The sequence below is a fragment of the Silene latifolia genome, chromosome 7, assembly GCF_048544455.1.
Source record: "Silene latifolia isolate original U9 population chromosome 7, ASM4854445v1, whole genome shotgun sequence".
Lineage (NCBI taxonomy): Eukaryota > Viridiplantae > Streptophyta > Magnoliopsida > Caryophyllales > Caryophyllaceae > Silene > Silene latifolia.
Window position 1 is genome coordinate 95043826 of NC_133532.1, and position 20912 is coordinate 95064737.

General features: G+C 36.1%; 2 protein-coding genes across 3 annotated transcripts; one reads left to right on the forward strand and one right to left on the reverse strand.

The window, feature by feature from the left end:
- Positions 1-4569: 4569 nt before the first annotated feature.
- Positions 4570-13172, forward strand: LOC141592379 (glycoprotein 3-alpha-L-fucosyltransferase A-like). 2 transcript variants are annotated; one of them, XM_074413009.1, is made up of 7 exons: positions 4570-5050; positions 5891-6051; positions 7546-7787; positions 8148-8252; positions 12098-12254; positions 12384-12611; positions 12816-13172. In XM_074413009.1, the coding sequence occupies exons 1-7, from the start codon at positions 4730-4732 to the stop codon at positions 13066-13068; spliced, it is 1467 nt and encodes a 488-aa protein (XP_074269110.1). In that variant the 5' UTR covers positions 4570-4729; the 3' UTR covers positions 13069-13172. The 2 variants fall into 2 exon arrangements, with proteins under 2 accessions (XP_074269110.1, XP_074269111.1); XM_074413010.1 differs by having other exon boundaries at positions 4591-5050; positions 5891-6055.
- Positions 13173-20103: 6931 nt separating this feature from the next.
- LOC141590380 (uncharacterized) lies at positions 20104-20613 on the reverse strand. The gene has a single exon (XM_074410977.1). The coding sequence runs from the start codon at positions 20611-20613 to the stop codon at positions 20104-20106; it is 510 nt and encodes a 169-aa protein (XP_074267078.1).
- Between the last annotated feature and the right edge of the window lie 299 nt (positions 20614-20912).

Here is a 20912-nt window from a genome sequence, read left to right on the forward strand (position 1 = left end):
CTTAACGAGAGTTTTGACTAGTTTATGATAAATTTTGACCAATAGTTTCAACTTTGATATTTACTTAAGAGCCTGAATGAATCAAAGTAACATCCTAGAAAATAAACAAGATTTATGACTAGAGGTTGCAAGGATTGATATACCGATATCTTCAATAGCTAAGTTTTAACCACGCTAATGTCATTACTTAACCTCATTATGAAAATGAAATGGTTAAACCTCCTTCCAAAAGGGTATTTCGAAGGACGTGTTTTAGATATTATTTATATTTGAATAATGACATTGCTACACATCATTATGATATGAATAAGTTAGAGATTAAATCTCTTTCCATAAGGTTAAGATGAGACCACTTCAAAATAGGTATTTTGAAAGGATATGATGGGAACATATATGGTTTTATCTTAATAACTTGGCAATGCAATATATATTCCAATTCTTGAAATGTTTCGATTGAGTAGTCAATTTCGAAACATGTGGAATTGAGTGGGAGTTGGAAATTATCATGTGAAGACATGAGATTTAGTGGGAGCAATCATCTTGTAAAAGTTTATAACTCGTCACTCATTGAAGAATGACGAGCTAATACCTTCCTTCACAAAGGAGTATTTGAGTTTTCAATTCTGGATGAAAATGGACTATGATGAATCCAATCACATCATGAGATGTTGGATAAGTATTGAGACATACACATCGAATCAACGAGAAACGTAGGTTATTCATGTAAATGAAAACGGAATTGCCATTAGCAATCATGGTCGTTCCTTGAACCTAAGAATGGTTGATCTCATGATTATTAGTTACTAATGTTTCCGCCATTAGAATAATCATGCCCATGTCCAATTATGATTCATATGCATAAAAGCATGATGAATCGTTGGCGAGCCATACAAGAAACGTCATGAATTCTCGAGGAGAATTTGATAAGCGATTTCAGTGTTTGACAAGAAGACTCTGTTGTGTGTCAAGAGGTTGCACATATTGCAGTTCGAACACATGTAAGGATTTATAAAAATCCTAAGCTTTTCAAGCTAAAAGGAGAAATAGGAAGTTTGTAAAGATACTCAGTTGAATAAGAAGTTACTCAAAACTATTTTTCCTAATATGTTAGGACTTGTGAGAAGTGCTAGGCTAATCATCTTGACAATTGTTGCAAGATTCTACAAAACATATACCGAGTGCATTGTGTGTGGGTAGAATACTTGATCAGTACAAGTTATATCATTCACCACAAATTCGTTTGTTATGTGATAATCGACAAAGAAGTTCTTTCAAGAAAAAGAGCCGAAACCGAGGTTGTGAACCTAGATTTGTACTTGGTAAGGTTCATGCTATGATAGATAACATGAACGTAAAGGAAAATGCGATAAAAGGAAGTTTGAACACATGGACACTTGATATGTTAAACTTCTATTGCAATTAACAAGTGTTTACACACTTACGATATGCATCACAAGGTTGTAATATAGTATTGACCACCCGAGTGTGATGTCGACATTTGTCGTTTGAGTTGTTATTAACTCACCTTATACTTTGTTATATCCAAACGGGTTGTAGAGACAATTGAACCCCGTTAAAGTGAACACGGATTAGCATTGTATTTGCCCATAGTTACTTACATGAGGTGACGTCTCGAAGTGACTAGAGTGTGATGCGATTGATGGCAAGTTCAAGTGCCATAGAGTCATTTGAGAATGACTAGTCGATCACATAGGCAGTCTGTTAGGAACATTTTGTCGGGCCTTATGACCGCTTATAGAGTTCCGGCAAATTTATATAGCCTAGTCGTGGCGAGAGCTACTATAGTATTCTAATGAGTCGATTCTTTTGACTAAATACTATTCACCTAAGATGGCACAGTTTTCGATTAACTTTGATTTGTGTTACTACGACCTTCGTAAATGGGGTCAAATGGGCATATTTTGGGTTATGATGGTCGTGGCTAGTCGAAGGGAATGAGTGCGATAGGAATTGTCCACCCCTAGTCGGGGTTATAACAACATCTCGTGCCACTCGAGGAGTAATGAACGGAAATGCGTGGCCACGCTCGGAATGTATCCATGGTGGATAAATCCGGTCAATCGCTTATTCTCCGGATCGAGGAAACCACTCTCGATATGATCACTTGCAAGTACGACACGAAAGACACCTTGCATTGAGTGGGAGATAGTAATAGGACAAGAGAATTGGTGACGCACACTTGTCGAGGACAAGTGGGAGATTGTTGGAATATGTGTCCTCCGACAATAATGCGATCACAACTGTTGATCATGATGATCACATGTTTAAGTCTCATTTTAAAGAATACAATTGGGAAGTAATATTTTTTCACAACCTGGTCCACACATATCGGTAATGATTGGCTGACTAGAGTTTGACATTACTGTCGTGAGACGGTGGTGACCAGTTGATCCCCTTAGGTCATACCTAAAGGGTAACACTCTTAATTGATCATTTAATTGATCGTATGACGATACGGGTCAATTAAATTTCTTAAAAATTGACGGACGATTTTGGAAGTAAAGTTTACGTATTTCATTATAATCTGGTTAAATAAGATACGGTCTAAGTAATCGAATTGTTTCATTACTTAGATGAAATTATTGTTTAAGGAAACAATTGTATTTGAATGAATAAATTATTATAAATACGAGTTATTGTGATTTATAATTGGTAAAATATTTTGGTACAAGTAATTATGAATTACTAAGTCGGTTTTTGTATATGACGTATTTTTATTAATACGTTGATTTTTAATATGTTAAAAATACATAACAATTTTATGTGACATGTGACATGTGACATATGACAAATTGACAAATTGACAAAGATAAAATGGAGTCCATTTTATCCATGTATACCGAAATTAAAGGGGAGGATTAGGCATATATTGTGTTGATTATGTTAGTGGTAAACATAATCATTTCTTACTAAACTAGCCATGCAAAACCTAGTGGTCATTGTGAAGACAAACTAGTGCATGCATTGGTCCCTTCTCTTCCCCCCTTACCCGGTTTTTCATAGGAGCAAAGCCAAGGGTTTTTTGCCTTATAATTTATCATATGCACTACATTAAACATTAGTGCATTAGCTCATGATATTCATTCATCTAAAATAAGAATTTTAGAGAGATAAAAAGCTTCCTTTTCTTCCTCCTCTCAACCGAAATATAGAGAGACAAAATAATATTTTTGGGTCACTTTTTATGCAAAATTAGTATTATTCTAGTAATAATAATATTAATTTTATTAAGATTGTTATCTTGGGTATAATACTTTTGGGAGGGATTCTCTTCTTGAATCCTTGTTCATCCACTAAGGAAAGCTCAAGAACAAGAGAGTAGGAGAACTCTTTTGTGCCCATATAAACCGAAATATCAATGTGAGATGATGATTTCTTCTTTATTTACATTTTGTTTGCATGCATAAGATCACCATTTAATTTTATGACTAAATTAAAATCACTACATAATATGAATATGTTGAGTATAGTGATATAGATTTCTAACAAGTTACATATGAGGGAGGGTGGGTAATACATTACCCTGTATATATAAGAGTAATGAGTTCCCTAGATGAATAATCACTCTTATAACGAACTCACTAAAATGACCCAAAATTATTACTCCATTATTTTTGATTTTTTTCCACCATTTCCCCTCAATCAAAGCAAGTCCTAAAAACTAAATTTTTCTAAAAGATAAGCTCTAAAAGAGCGTGCAGTACCACGAGATATGCCCTAGTTAAGACTAGAGCTGACAAAATTGTCTCGACCCAAATGACCCGACCCGATAAGGCTGACTCGAGATCCGAAAATGACCCAAAATGTATGACACGAAAGTGACCCGATAGACCCAACTCGAGTGATGCGAAATTGCCTGATTGACCCGAAATGACTTAATTAAGGCAAAATCATGACCCAAAATGACTTAAAGCAACACGACCAAAAATGACCCGACTCAAAAATAACCGATAAATTGTTGACCCGAAAATGACCTGATTTGAAGTGACCCAATCTAAACCGGACTAGACCCGACCCAAATAACCCATTTGCAATGTTTAGTTAAGACCTAGGTAGCACGGACACTTCTCCTAATCAGCCGTCCCGTGTCCGACACCGTGTCGGACACCGACACTCCTCGGGCACACGCTGAAACGTGTCGGACACCTATAAAGCCGTGTCTAACTTTCTACATTTATTCGGGCACGTGTCCAACACGTGTCCATGGTATTTGGGACGTGTCCGACGCGTGTCCATGACATTTGGACATCATTTGGAGTGAATGATGTTCTTTAAACGAGAAATGAGCTGTCAGATGAGATTGATTAGAAGATGCGTTTGAATGGTAATGAAAATAAGTTATTATAATAAAGGATAAGTTTTACCTTCATCAATTTAAATTAATATCAAAGACTATTATAAAAATAAAATCAAACGTTTATAATTTTATTAAATTTAAATAACGTGTCTCGTATCCTAAATTTAATGGGATGTCGTATCACGTGTCCGTGTCCGTGTCTGGTTTGGTGCTACCTAGGTTAAGACTAACCGAAGGAGTAGAAAAAAAAAGAAAAAGTAGAGGGAGTAAATAAGCGTGAGAAGATGTTAGGAAGAGTGGGTTGGTGAATTGGACCAATCGGCGTTGACGCTTGAGTTGTAGTCGGTATCCCCACTACCTAACAAAGGCGTTCATCTAATCTCATGCTGAATTCATCAAAGACAACTCTAAATGGCACCAAAACCGGCAGCAGCTGCTGGTAACGATAATTCAAGCAACTCAAGGAAGAAATGTTACACTGCAATGCCCATTTTCATAGCCTTAGTCGTAATTGCAGAGATCGCTTTCTTAGGTCGTCTAGACATGGCTAAAAACGCTGCCTTGGTTAATTCCTGGGCCGATTCCCTCTTAAACCGTCATTCTTCTCCCGACTCAGCCGCCTTCGTTGTGCCACAACACAATACTTGTGAGACCTGGCTTCTTAAGCAAGATGCCTTGCCTTACTCTAGAAACTTTGATAAAGATCCCGTCCTCGTTGCTGGCGCCGAGCAGGTCCCCCCCCCCCCCCCTTTTTCTTCTGCTCTGCACTGCTTTTGCTTTTTTTATTTGTTTGAATTTCGATGTAGTTCTATTTTGGAAGGTTGCTGAGATCACGAGGTTTATGCACCTTATATACTGATTCCGTTTAATGAGGTCGCGGTACGCTGTAATATGGATCTTATTTGAGAATTTGTGGTTGTACATTTGAGCCGTTGTATCAGTAATTCAGTATACAGGCTTATAGAATTAATGGTTATCTCAAATCTATCCAATTTACAGCATAGGCGCTTGGGGATGACTTAATGTCAAAGTGGGTGAATATCCTGCTCATTGTCTCAACTGGGAGATGATGAGGGAACGGGGATTTTTATTGAAAGAACCAAAAACATTTGTAGAACGTTGTGGACCCTTGTGGTATTAGAGTAAGTGGTCAGCAGCATGTTAGCCTTGCTTGTCATAAATATAAGTCTTTATGTCTTACCCCCATGAAATAAGTATTCGACTCAATTCTATTTGTTGCTTCAGAATGGTTTTAAGTATTGTAGGGAGAACCCGATGAAATTAGCAGCTTCTTTGGTATTTAATGCTTGATAAAGATCGTTAACTAGTTATAGTGGTTTATTGTCCAGTCAAATTTTGCCTTTTCTTTGGATGTACGAAATATTTAGATTGGAAATTTCATTTCTGGTTTATTTAAATGTGAGAACCTCTCACTTTCATAATTGGGCAGTGCATTATGGATTCTTAATCTTATCGCTTTTCATGCATTGCAAAGTAGAAGCCAATAACACATATTTTGATACATTCTGAACCTTTATCAATCGTTTTTTTTTTCTAATTGTAATTACGAAGGACTGGAACTCTTGCTCAGTGGGATGCAAGTTTGGATATGAGCCTGGCAAGAAGGCCGATGCTGCATTCGGCTGGCCTCAAGAGCATGGAACAGCTTCTATATTGCGATCTATGGAATCAGCTCAATACTATGCAGAGAATAATATTGCCAATGCACGACGGTGGGTAAGCAACACATATATCATAAGATAGTCTTGCTTGAATCTTGCCCTATTTTGTGCTATGACAGTTTAATATATTTGAACTAATTCCTTTCTCATTGGATTATGTGAAAAATAAATAAATCCGCCAAATTTCTTCTTTTGAGAAGAATTGTTCAGAAAATGACTGAAGAGTTTTTGTCCTTCAGTTGTAGGAGTTCAATAAGTCACCCTTTGTTTGAACTCTTAGGGTGTGTTTGGGTAGCAAAAGTGGCGGGGAAGGGAGGGGAGGAGAAAAGAGGGAAGGGAAAGGGAGAGAAGGGAAGGGGAGGGGGAATGGGGTGTGGGTATTTGGATACAATTTCCCTCCAAATCTTGCCTATTGTGGAGAGATTTTGATTAGGCTTGGAGGAGGGAAATTGAATCCCTCCAAATCTCTCCCCCTCCATTTCCCTCCACCCTCATTTGCTATCCAAACAAGGGATTTTAAATCCCCTACTCTCCCTCCCTTTCTTTTCCCTCCAAATCACTCAATCCAAACACACCCTTAAGATATATGTTTAGCTACCATCAGTTGTATGCTTTTCTTTGTTGGGTTTGAAATTTTATCATATACCTGTCAAGGAACCATCTTACATGACAGACCTCTAGTTTGGTTCTATAATCTAGTGCTGGATGCTTAATTAAATGGGAAAAATCAACAAAAATATATTGATATGACGACTGAAGTTGATGTTAGGTCTCGTAAACAATGAACTAAGACAAGTAGTAAAGAGTAAACATGAGTGTCTATTCTGTCTTATATTTAGAAAATGTAGGACTGTTGGAGCAATAAAAATTATGAGAAGTATAAAGAGGAACCATAAAAGATTATAAAAAGGTGCTAAAACAAAGGTGAATTGGTAATTATATGCAAGATCGGTTGTGAAGGAGGGAAAAAAAGACGTATCTTCTCAAGATTTTATTTCTCTTGTTTTCCCTTTTTCCCTCGGTTATTAGTTTTTTTTTCTTGATCCATTATCTGCAGTCCATTATCTACACTCCTAACTTTTGGCAGGAAAGTTAACTGACCAAAGATTGAGGATGTGGAACAACTATTAGGAAATCCAACCTAACAATCTCCTCAAGATTTTAAACTTGAGGGACGTAACTATATAAGGATCAAACCCCCAACAATGGAGGCTCTACTGCGTACACATAACCATTACTCTTTGTTGTTGTATTTTGAATTTGGTCCATCACATAAACAATTTTCTGTTTATTTTTATCGTTTGTGTTGCTTTGATCATGATAAGGGCCAACCCTCTGTGTGTGCTCTTGTGTCACTGTGAATCAGCATGACCATGGGTTTAACCTGGTTAGCAGAATGCAATTTTGAATATAAAGTGATTGCTGCCTACATGACCATATTCTAGAGGTGTTTGTGCATTCTTAGTTCATGCCTTATCACTGTTTATTCTATCTTGAGATAGCTGCTTCTTGCTCTCCCTCTTATGTTTGTGTTGGCCGTGTCAGGAGGGGCTATGATATCATTATGACAACCAGTCTATCTTCTGATGTTCCGGTCGGATATTTCTCTTGGTCAGAGTATGATATCATGGCGCCAGTGCAGCAGAAAACTGAGAAAGCTTTGGCCGCAGCCTTCATCTCTAATTGTGGTGCTCGCAATTTCCGTCTTCAAGCACTTGAAGGGCTTGAGAAGAGCGGGATAACGATAGACTCTTATGGTGGTTGTCACCGGAACCGCGATGGAAGAGGTTATTCAGTTGAATCGTAATTAGTTATTTTTGAACTTCTTTTGACATCTTAATTCTAGCTGCATCGCAGTTCTTTTTCTTGTTTCTGCATAATTTTTGATATATTGGACCTATGACTATTGTTGTAATTCCGCTCCAAAGTCCATAACGTGCGTCCATTGTTTTTGGAGTATCACTTTTCATGTATTGTGTTATTGCTGTCTCCGATCGTTTCCTGAAAACCCCATTTATACTGGCCTCTCATCGGAAGCATTGTAGATATTAAATCCCCTCTACTTTCATCATTATCTTTCTTTTTTCCTTTTCTATTACTGCTTGATGCTCAAATGAGTGTGTTTGTGATTTTCTATTATATTTCAGTTGACAAGGTAGAAGCTCTGAAGCACTATAGATTCAGCTTGGCCTTTGAGAATTCAAATGAGGAGGACTATGTGACTGAGAAATTCTTCCAGTCGCTTGTTGCTGGTATGGAACCTCAGCTTTCAATTCTAACTATTGTTTCTTAGTTGACGTCAACATACTTTTGTAGCCGTACTGCTGTAGGCCTGTACTAATAGCCGCTAATCCAGTTCTGGGTTTTATAACTACTCCTTTGAGGCCTTTCCATTCAATTATATACATTTACTTTTTGCAGAAGTTTTAAGGAAAAAATACTATTATATTTTGGGTTATTTAATGACAATATTCCAACCTAAGTCTTCCCTTCCCAATTATATTTTGGATTATTGTCATTAAATAACCCTTATATTTTTTTGCACCTTTACTTTACCCATAACCTCTTGCCACCACTATCCCATCCCCCAATCACCCCCAGTCACCACCACACCACCACACCTCCACCCTGACACACACCAGAAACGCGGCTGATCGACAATCCTACCGGGCCCTTCCCCGTTGGCCGCCCCCTCAAACTCCTTTAAAAAATCAAATACCACTGGCCTCAAACCCCTTCAAATGTCCTACACCGTCTTGTCACACAAGCCTATTGGCACCTTCGTCAGCATCCTCTTGCCCTGGCCTTTGTCGACCTACCCTCTCCTAGCGACCATTAACCATATGACACTACCATTAGAGTACACTAATCATCGACACCCTGATCAACATTCTCTCTGCCACTCGAAACAATCTTAGGACAGGAGAAGGTCGATGATGGAGATCTTCGGTGGTGTCATAGGGTAATCGGAGGCTGTGGTTGGTGGCCTTGGGCGTTAGTGGGTTCAAATCTGGCACCTACGAGAAGAAGTGGTGTGTTTGATGTGCCTTGGTGAAGGTTGTAGTCGTCGTGCCTGTGGTTCGGGGTGATGATGGTGGGTTTGGTGGCGACTGATGGCGTAGGACAGGAGAGGCGTGGGCTGTGTTGGCTTTAAGGGAGGTGGTACTTGGTAGTTCTTATAATTGTAACATTCAGAGTTAAGATTTACTACGTAAAGAAATGTATGGATTTGAGTGGAACAGCCCAAAAAGTAACATTATAGAATTTTAGGGGGTGTTTGATTTGTTAAAGGGAATGGAATGGGTTCAAGAAAGGGTTACAAGGGGAAAGGAATGGGTTAACCCTCCATTCCCTTACGTGTTTGGTTCTCAGCATCTAAGGGAATGAATATAAATTGACTCAAACCCAAGAACCACCTCAAACCAACATCATCAACCCGGAACCAAAACTACCACCGGCGGTCACCTTAGTTCATTTCTGGCAAGTCGTTCATCTGGGTAAATAGCTGATAATGTTTTGAATACTAAAATGACATAACCACACACAAGTGTTTGGGCTTGCTCCCTCTTGGTAAATATATACTTTTTGTGGAATTGAAAAACCTCGTAACAATTTTGGGATTGAGATTTAATGTTTTTGTTTCGAATTAAGATGATAAAATTATGGTCACTCTTCCCTATCAAAATGTAAAAGCTAAAAAGATTAATTTTATCCTCTAAAAAGCTTTAATAATAAATGATTTCTAATTTATTTATGTTATGGGTATTGTTATTAGAACTTGTAGAATTTGTTTTTGGGTAAAGTAGGATCCTCCGGAATGCAAGTACTTACAAAAGTAGAAAGCTATCTTTGAATGAGTAGTGAATAAATTGGTCCAAATGTTTCAAAAGTTGAAGTATAGAATGTTTCACAGCATAAATTTAGATCTTGGAATTTTAGGTACTGTAGAGCTGTATACCCGATACAGACGCCTCCGTATAATGTGTTGTATTGGTATCATACAACCGTAGTTGGTGGAGCCACTATGGTTTGTCACTTTCTCTTGACATGTGCATGTAGTAAAAAGTTCTGCACAAATAAGTTGCATCAAATGTCTTAGGAATTTCTTGCTAATTCAAAGTAATTGAACCCTTATGGACATGTATAAGCTATTTACTACCTTATGGCATGAATATCATACGTGCATGGTATTAAAAGTGCGTTATTGTTAACTGTCATGACTCATGATTGCTGCAACAGTCCCAAAAATCGATACGTGGCAGATGTAAGTAACGAGTTGCAGCCAGGCTGTTGTAGTTTCAAAAATGTTTACCAAGTGTGTTAAATCTTCAATTATTCAAAGATTTAAAATTTCAAAAATTTTTAATTTTCCATGTTTGGAGCCTACCTTCACTCTCTGATGACATTTTTTCATATGTTTTCCCGATAATAACGGGTAGTGTAGATTAAGTCAAGATAATGTCGAAAAAGAAATGACGATATTTTGAAAAAAATATTTAGTGGAAAAAACGTAATGACAATCTTAAATTCCATCACGTAAGGGGAGCAGTGTTTAATACCTTTCAGACTTGAGTTATAGGAAACAGTTTCATGTAACTATAATTTTTATTGGAAAGTATTATTGGCCCATATTCTCATGTGTGCCTTTATTACTGACTTTAATCCACCCTAGCTGTTTGTGTCTAATTATCGCCTGCTTAGGTTGTGAGAAGGATTTGGAAACTATGTTCCTGCTGAAAATTGATGATGTGACAAAGTAAAGTGCCTCTTGTCAATAACTTTGCATTGCTACAATAAAATAGGCATAAAAAGGTCTGGTTACTTACATAAAGAGTTTCATTCAGGACTAAGAAGACTTAATAAGAATGCGGAAGATTCACTTTGTGATAGGTTATAGGAGATGAGACTGTAAGTATTACAATCGCCTATGCGCTGCAAGGCCTCAATGCGTCTATTTGATAAAAAGTTTAGGAATATTTCGAGGACATGGTTTATGAAGTTCCGAGTGATGAAAAAATTGATCAGTCATGGTGATCTCTATGAATAGCTTTCTATTATCTATCTCACAAGATATATTATCTTTAGCATTGATTTTCACACTTCATTTTACCTTGAATTGTAGTGATTACTTTTTCACTTTTCTTTTTCGATAAAAGGGTGTTTGATTAAGAAAGAACTTTGCTTATCTTTGGAGTTTTGTACCAGTAGGTGGATGTCATGGAGGGAACTCTATCTCCTTTTGAAAACTAGGACTTTGGAAGCCTAATCGCGTTAAGAAAAACCTCCTTCCTTTCTGAGGCTCGAAATTCATCCTTTGTCTCCGCACCCAACTTCTCTCCCACTCTTCCCTTGCGTCCTCCCTCCCTCCCTCTTCCTCTCCCTTTCTCCTTATCGTATAGTTTCTAAAAAAGGATGTTTTTTCTACGGGTGGATCAAAACTTATTTTCATTTCTAAAGCTGGTGAAGTACTTGGGTTCGGAACCATTCGGCATCAAAACTCACTTTGTGATCCTTTTGGAGAAAACAAATAGGATCTGAAAAGGGCACGCACAAGCATGGCTTAAATTCTTGGTTGTTGTCTTGTATTGCCAAGGTATATTGGTATTGGAAGCCGCTGATACGAGATATCCCCTGATATCCCCCGAGGTGTATCGGGCAAATTAAATATAGGAGTGAATCGGCAAGCCGACAGAGATTTTTAAAGTGTATCGGCCAATTCGGCCCAATATGAACCCCATGATGGCTGAGTTATAACTTGCACCGGCAAAACTTTATAATGAAAACAACATCAGAGCTTTAGACCTTTAGTCCCAAAACTTTGTAATGAAAAACACTAAAAAATTGTATAGTATTGGTCCAATTAATTATTCTAAATAGATTTAATCTTAACTTGATTATGGAATAGAGAGTAGATGATAGAATATCTACAAAATCTTTTAATATAAATAACACCGCGATAACCATGCTCCGGACCGCGACGGCCGAGTTGAGGACGATTTTGCGACACTGTTACCGCGAGGGATACCGCGACTTTAAACCATGCACACATTTTTTGATAACATAGTCGGTGTCTTGATAAAGTTGACTGTCTCTGCAGGGACTGTCCCTGTAGTTGTTGGTGCTCCTAACATTGAAGACTTTGCACCTTCCCCCGGCTCAGTGCTGCACATAAAGGAGATAGACGATATTGCTGCGGTTGCCAAGAAGATGAACTTTCTTGCTGAAAATCCAGATGCATATAACCAGTCATTAAGGTACAATTTAGGCTTTTGGTGTCTTGCTTATTAGCTTCTCACTTGCTCCACAGAAAAGGATCTCAGTTGTAATTTCTTATTCTCTAAATTGAAGTACTTTTTTGTTCCAAAAATGAACTGGTATTCTAGGTGGAAGTACGAGGGGCCATCTGACTCGTTCAAGGCCCTTGTTGACATGGCTGCAGTTCACTCGTCCTGCCGCCTTTGCATTCTTCTAGCTACTAGAATCCGGGAAAACGAGGAAAAAAGTGTAGAATCTGAGAAACGTCCTTGCAAGTGTTCCCAAGGCTCAGAAACTATTTATCATGTATATGTAAGAGAGAGGGGGACATTTGAGATGGAGTCCATTTTTTTGAGGTAATTCTTCAGTTTTTTCTCTTTCAATTATCAGCAATATTGAATTTTGTATGAAAATTGTAAATGGATCTTGTATCAATTTTTATTAAAAAGTGATTGTCGCTACTTGTACTTGTGTAATTGCTGCCATTTTCACCTACGCTTTAAAATAGAAGTATTACTGTTTCAGTTTTGCTGATTTTGTTTGCCATTTTTGCTTCATAGGTCTAGCAATTTGACACTAGAGGCCTTGAAGTCTGCAGTGCTGAAGAAGTTTGATTACTTGAGACATGTGCCCATTTGGAAAACCGAAAGGCCTGAAAGTATACGAGGAAACAACCTTCGAGTTTACAAAATATATCCGCTTGGCTTGACCCAAAGGCAAGCTTTGTATAGCTTCACATTCCCAGGTCCAAGGGAATTTAGGAGTCATATAGAAGCAAATCCGTGTTCCAAGTTTGAGGTCATATTTGTTTAATTCCTCCCTTTTTCTGTTACCACTTTTATGGGAGGTTGTATATTCATATAGCTTTGAGGATATAAACTGCTTTTTGAGCCGTAATGGCCTAGGTAGCACCAAAATGGACACGAGCACAAAACGGACCCGTGACACGACATCCCATGAAATTCGGGACACGAAAAATGTTGTTTAATTTACTAAAAAAAAATTTAGTTATAAACATGATTTTAAAAGTATTTGATATTAAATTTATATAAGTTAAAACTTGATAGACCATAACTCATTCTCATTTTCCACCCAAACTCAACTTATAATTAACCTCGTTCGACACCTCATTCCTCGTCTAAATAACATCATTCTCTCAAACTCAACTCATTTCCTCACCAAGCTGCAAAATAACCCACACCCTTCACCTTAAATTCAACTTAATTCCATTTGAAGGTTTGTTCAAAATGTGCCCAAATACCATGGACACTTGTCCAAAATGTGTCCAAATACCATGGACAAGTGTCCAAATAAATGAAGAAAATTGGGCGCGACTTTATAGGTTTTCGACACGTTTTGACGCGTGTCCTACGAGTTTCGTTGTCCGATACAGTGTTCGACATGGAAACGCTGATTAAGTGTAATGCCCGTGCTATCTAGGTCATGGCTTCATGCGACCACATGTAGGAGAGTACCTACTAGTTTCAAACCCCATAAAGCTTCACATGTTGGCTAATTTATATTTGTGGCGGAGATATAATTTTGTCGGTCATCAATCGTTCTCAAAATATTTTTTTATTAATTCCACATGAGCTATTTTCAAAATCGAGTGTATTTGCTTCATGCCACTATAGATAAGAGACTAGTCAATAGTCCTAAACCACATGAAGATTCGGAGGGTTGCTAACTTATACTCGTCGGAGAGATATAATCTTGCCGGTTATTAACGGTTTTCAAAATAAAATTTGGGTATTTTTATAGGATATTTTTTGTGTTTTTGCGTTTCCTACATGGTACCCCTACCTCAAGTTTTAGTTGCATCTCTACTAACAGATTTTTAGCCACCTTACAAGATTTCTCCACTTCAGCAAAAAGATGGTTATTAAGCTTTTTAAGAGACTTCTTAAGAATTTCCAGTTTACAAACCAACCTATACCCGAAAAAACCATGTTTCTTAGTCCGCCAATATTGATTCACAACAGAAGAAACTTATGGGCTTTACTTCGCATGTTGAAGTACCTGAAATTAGTCTTTCTCCTTTGACTACACTGATTTTGAATAAGATAAGAGGTTTGATAAAAAACCCTTAGGCCTTGTTTGGATAGGAAAAAATGAAGGAAAGGTAGGGGAGGGGGAAGGAGAATTGAGGAAGTGATTTTTCCTCCAGATCTTGCCTATGTTGGTGGGGAAATAAATGTTCTTGTAGGAGGGAAATAGAGGGATCCATTTTCCCTCCCTTTCAATTTCAAAATCCCTCTAGTCCTATACCTTCATTTTGCTAACCAAATAGGATTTTTCATCCTCCCAATCCTCCCAATTCCCTCCCCTCCTCTTCCTTTCAAATCCCTCATCCAAACACACCCTTAAAGTGACAATAGCATAACAAATATGGAAGTCAACAAGCCAATTATTATTACCCAGGTATCTATCAATCCTAGAACAAACCCCAGTCTCAGCATTTTACTTATTATTCCAGGTAAACAAAGCTTCTTTAGCTTTTATATCCCGAAACCACAGAAGCCAACACACTCATGGAAATCTTTAATCTTTAATTTCATTATAGTGAAGATACTATCAATTCTCTCATTATAGTTCAACACATAATTGAATCACTACAAACAGCACAAGACAAATTACACCCAGTGCTGATTCTCCTCGAATGAAGCATCCCACAAACTTTGCCTCTCAATCAATACTATATATTAAATCCAGAAACCAAGGGATTTCAATGTAATTAAAGAAACTTATACAAATTAATTATAGTATATAGTTTTAAATTACTAGCACCGTGTGATGGACCCGATTAAGGGATCTCAATGCAAATATTATATAGTTTGGGTTAAAACTAAATTATATAGAAGCTTGGTAATTTTCCTAAACATGGTCAATTTCCTTAAAATAAAATAATTAATTAAGATAGTCAATTTCAAGGAGAGTAAAAGAAAGAAGATGTTTGGTAATTTTCCTAAATATTTATAGAAGACTAGGAGATGGTCAATTTCCTTAAAATAAAATAATTAATTAGTATAAACATGCACACCTATGATACTAATTATTATCATCATAAAATTATATATTAAATTTAAAATCAACTTTATAATTTATTAGATGTATAGAGATGTTAATTATTTAACATACAAAAATATAATAAGTAGGTTATAAATAATTCAAGTTAGATTCCATAATATATAATATTGCATACTTCTTTCGATATGATTTAATGCATATATGTAATATATTTATGTAAATATATAAAAAATTGCATGCTTAAGTAGTAAAAGTAATGTCATCAGTAAAAAAAAGAATTGTAGTAACATTGAATAAAGTTATATGATAGTATGACTAATTCTACCGTCCTCCCGGAGGTCGGTACTCCTCACACACAAGTCATTATAATATTCCACTTGGGTGGAATGTGTTTGTGTGTGAGGAGTACCGTCCTCCGGGAGGACGGTAAAATTTTTGTGATAGTAATCACTCATTTAAATAGTAAAAGTAACAATATTATTAACGAGATTAGTGAGAGTGGTAGAAACAACAACGGGAGTAGTGAAATAATCAATATTAATGCGGCAATAATGAAAGTAACAATAATTACGGCGGGAATAGTGAAATTATAAATATTAATGCGGGATTAGTGACAGTAACAATAATTACGGCGGGAGTAGTGAAAGTAACAATGATTACGGGCAAGTAGTGAAATGTTATTGATATTTTTTCATTAATAAGAGTAAAATATTAATAGCGGGAATAGTGAATTTGTCTCAAAATTTATTTCATCGTAATTTTAGGATATGTTATAAAAAATATATTAATGATAAATTTATGAGTTATGCAACTTTAAGTAATTTTATTTAATGAGAAATTTTTTTTAATGGAAGTAGAGGTAGCCCGGGCGAAGCCGGGCACCAATACTAGTTTTATTGAAAGCATATACCGTTGTGAGGAAGAAAATCTTCTTGGTACTACATATATTAACAATCATATGGATGAATGCTGCCTCACAATCAAGCACAAAAACCTAAAGTAAGTTAGACTTCCAAACAACTATTACCCTACCATTTGGATGTCTATTACTATTAGTAAGTATAGACCAATTATTACACAAATTATTATAAGTAGAACTACTAATACCAGACCCCACCTTTGTTTCCAACAACCCATTTTATTTTGGTTAAGAAACCATTTTATTTAATTTAATTTAGTAGGTACATTCATTCCTCTTATATTCCAAAAATCCAAATTATTCATTCTCAGATATCACTGGGTTAGTTAACTCTCCTGGCACCCTTAGTGAGTGAGGCATGTATCTATGCCTTCCTTTTTTACTTCTACAGTCTTTAAAGCAGTCTTTAAAACTTTAATAAAAGATCTTCCTTGACTACTAGTACTAGGTCCAGTCTCAAAAAGTTGTCCTATCTTGTCTCATAATTCGAGTTATAGTCATGGCAGGATTAAAAATATTCTGTATTCCTGCTTGATTAACACCTTCCATATGGATATGAGTCTCCATAATAAAGGCATCTCTTTCGTATCCTTCTGCTTATCCATAGTAGGATTCTAGGAATCTGTTTGGCGTTGAGCTTCCAAATAAATTTAGTTTGTTTAGACATTTCTCTTTTCCTATATTGCTCTTGGACATGACCAATACTATTAGACCGAGTACATCTTATTGGTTTCCATTCATGTTCAAGCAAAACCGAATTTTCTATTTGTTGTTCCTCAAAGAAATGGATCCGCTCAGGAAATTTTTGACCAAATGAGACATCAACCATTACCATAGCACACCCTAACCCGTGTTTTATCAATAATAGTTCCATCACATTTAACAGACTTTCCAATTAATAAAGATACTTTTTCCAAACTATTGGCCTCCAAGAACTTCAGATCTATCCCCAAAAACCTAATCCAAATGGAAACCATTGAACTTTCTCCTTAATCGGCTTAGTCTCCGTTGCCAAAGGTTTAACAATGAGGGGTTTATTATCAAAGAGAATGACCAAGTTGGAGTCCCAAATCATGATATTCATTAGTAGGAAACTTAACTAGAAAAACCTTATTTGAGAGTTTATCAAAATTATATTTCCCCCAAATCCTCATAACATATCCATTTAGGGTTGCTCAAGGTAGATTATTGCCCTGAACATAACTGACAACCGTTGTCAACCTTTATTGAATCTCAGGTAGGACATCCTCAGCTGTAAGTTCAAGCAAGATTTAGAAGATAAAGTATGATTATGTTTCTTACCTAATAGTAATCCATTCATTCCATTAATATCTTCCTCCATCATCTATTGATCCTCCTCAACAATAGAATCAAGATTCAATTGGAAAATTCCCACCATCTCACTAACGTTACTTCTTCTATTAGAGATGATTATTTTTGAACCCTTGTTTCTTCAAAGAACTTACCATCCTCGTAATTTCCACCGCTCCATTCACCTGCATATCTATATCACTTTTACTAGAATTACTATTGTTATTATCATTGGATTGAGATGAAAAACCATTATTCCTAACATTTCCCGTGATTTCTTTTTTCTTGTCATGGTGAAAAAAAAATCCTTTTCCTAGAAATCTAATTGATAGTGAATTAACTCCTCTATGTTAGGTAATATATTACAAATACTATAAATAGAAAGATTTTTGAGTCTCCTCTATTTATTTATGTTATGTAATAAACTATAAATAGAGAGATTTTAGAGACTCCTGAACACGAAACCCTAGATCTATAAATTCCTTCATTAGCCTAACTTTCCCTTTAATCAAACTCTAATCTTTTTTTTGTTCTAGCATTAATATAGTTTATTAATTAGCTTAATTCTTGTTTTCGCTTTCATTTGCTTCCAATCTGGTTTTAATTGGTTTAATCTCTTATTAAAGATGGTCATTTTTAATCTTAGGGTAATATTATGTGTGTAGTAATTAAGAAATTGTTGGGTGTTTTTGCCTTTAATATTGTGCATCCTACATGTTCGATGAATTGTTTGAGTAAAAAGTCGTGCTTTTCATTTTCATTGTATGTTTGTCTTATGTGCGAAAGCCAAGACTAATGAATAGACTGTATAAAATTGATAAGGTTGATTTAATAAGAGCAAAAGCCCGTTCAAATCACCCTAAGGAAACCCTTGCACCGAGAGGCCATGGCTAAACCTAAGTAACGCTTAACATCTACCCAAATACCATGACCTGAGTCATACCTTATCACATAAGTGATCGCGACAACCTTACTTTCTTCTTCATTGATTAGAATAATCCTTCTTTAGATTGCATTTGGTTATATAATCAATAGTTTATCTTTAATTTTTTCTTTATAGTTCATAACTTATATTTCAACCAAACTCTTTGTTAAACTAAACCAAACTTGATTTAATTTGTGTGGAAACCAACCACATCCTTGTAGTTTGACCTTGATTGATTTACTACAGGTTAAGTATTTGTTTGATTTGGTTTGACGACCATGACTCACATCAATAACGGTTGATAAACCAATCAATGTAACTATAAACCATCTATAGTGAATATTATGAAATTATTATCATAAACCGTCTCTCATAAAATTTGATGATATATATGGTACTTTTTGTAGAGTCGTGCCCTTCATATTTGTATTTATTTATGTCGTTTTTTCTTTATCAAAGGAGGAAAGTGAATTTGATATATTTTGGTCTCTAAGATGTTAAAGAACAAGCTAGAATAAATTAATAATGATATACATTTCTATATATGGAAAAATTATTTCTTGTTAAAATCTTATCGGTAAATTCAATCAATTAAATTTTGTTTTAACCCTAAATGTTTCGGGCAAATTTGATTATAATTTATAATTTTCATATACTTTTCCTTTTTTATTCAATTCAGGTTCTACTAAAATTCAGTATCATCGGGTGATCCTTTATCACTAACCAAGAAACAAAGTATTATGATGATGATTTTTATTGTTGCATTAGAATTATTGTAAGAAATCACCTTATTAAAATATTGGTATTGAACGCATTTCACCATTTTATCCTCCTCATTTATCATAATTATGACATTATGTATTATATATGAAAACTTATAGAATAAAATCACAAAAAGCATGTAGTGCAATGTACTACTCCAACCGGCCAATCACCAACCAAACCCTACCACTCAACCACCTCTCCCACTCATACCACCTTTTCCTCCCTCCGATGAACATCACCACCACCACCTCTTCTCACCACCGTGTCGCTGCTTACCCATGACCACAATCATCCAACCACTTTGTTGTAAGAAAGTAAGAAATCCATCAAAATCTGCCTTCTCCCAAACTTTGCCTCAATCCTTACAACACTATTATCCTGGATGACACCACCATCCCGACTCGCCAACCACCGTCATTACCACCTCACGTGATTGCCACAAGCCACAAAACTATATGAAACTTCAATTTACCAAGCCCCCAACTGCCTCTCCTCCTAGTTGCTATCACCCACGCCATCTTTAGCCTCGTCACCCCCTTCACCAATGCACCAAACCAAACCAAGCTATAAAAAAACCCTAAAAGAAAAAAAAAAAATCAAAAGAAACAACTGAAATAAAAAGAAATAAATTAATAACAACTAATTTGATTATTAATCTTTAATAACGAACCAAATACTTGTTTTACCATCAAATCATGATCTATAATTTAAAAAATATAGTAATAAATTTATGATGTGTATTGGTTATGTTTTGAGAGGAATTAGAGTTAGGATTATTTAATATAAATAATCCGATCGAACTATAAGTTTTTTTTGCAAGAAAAGCAAGCCATTTTATTCATCCATATAGGGAATAAAAGAGGCAAATCTTACAAAAATATAACCAATAATTTAGACGTAACTAAGAATTTAAATTCTCCATTATCTCATCCTCATATGTTGGGTGAGTTACAAATAGAAGTCTAACTCTTACTAAATGATGGATTTTCCGGATTATGTAGTCAGTAGTATTTTCCACATCACGAAAAATGCGAGAATTCCTTTCTTCCCAAAGGCTATAAACTGTTGCATTAAGGCATCCCATATACCATGAAGCTTTCCAATGCCTCTTCCTTCTCCTGCCAACTATCCAACGCAATTCAAATCTCATATCCATTGTTCTTGCAGGCACGTTCATCCATACCAGAATACCATTCCAAACCTCAGCAGCAAATGGACATCTAAAGAACAGATGCCTGTGTGTTTCACAAGCTGCTTTACATAGTATGCAGCGATTGATTATGCAGAGCCCTTTTTCATTTAGCTTATCAATTGTTGCAAGGCGTCTCTGCATAGCCAATACCATAAGAAAACTGTGTTTTGGAAGGACAGCTCTACCAGACACCCTTAGCCCAAGCCACTGTATTCTCATGGTTCCTAAGTTGATCATACACCAAATGAAGATGGAGCTTACCATTCTTAGCACAATTAGAGAGAATAGCCTGTGCTTGGGATATCCCTCCTGCACGGGTTATCAATTCATTCCTCACCTGAAGAATACTTCTCCAACTCTCAAAGTGGTGTGGCTTGATTTGCATTGTCCATAAATTATCAGACTTGATGTTATAGACATGATTCCACTGAGACCATGTACTATCAGATTGTTATTCTATTACCCACAGCCATTTACAGAGAACACTTTTGTTCCAAGCCAACACTTCCTTGATGTTA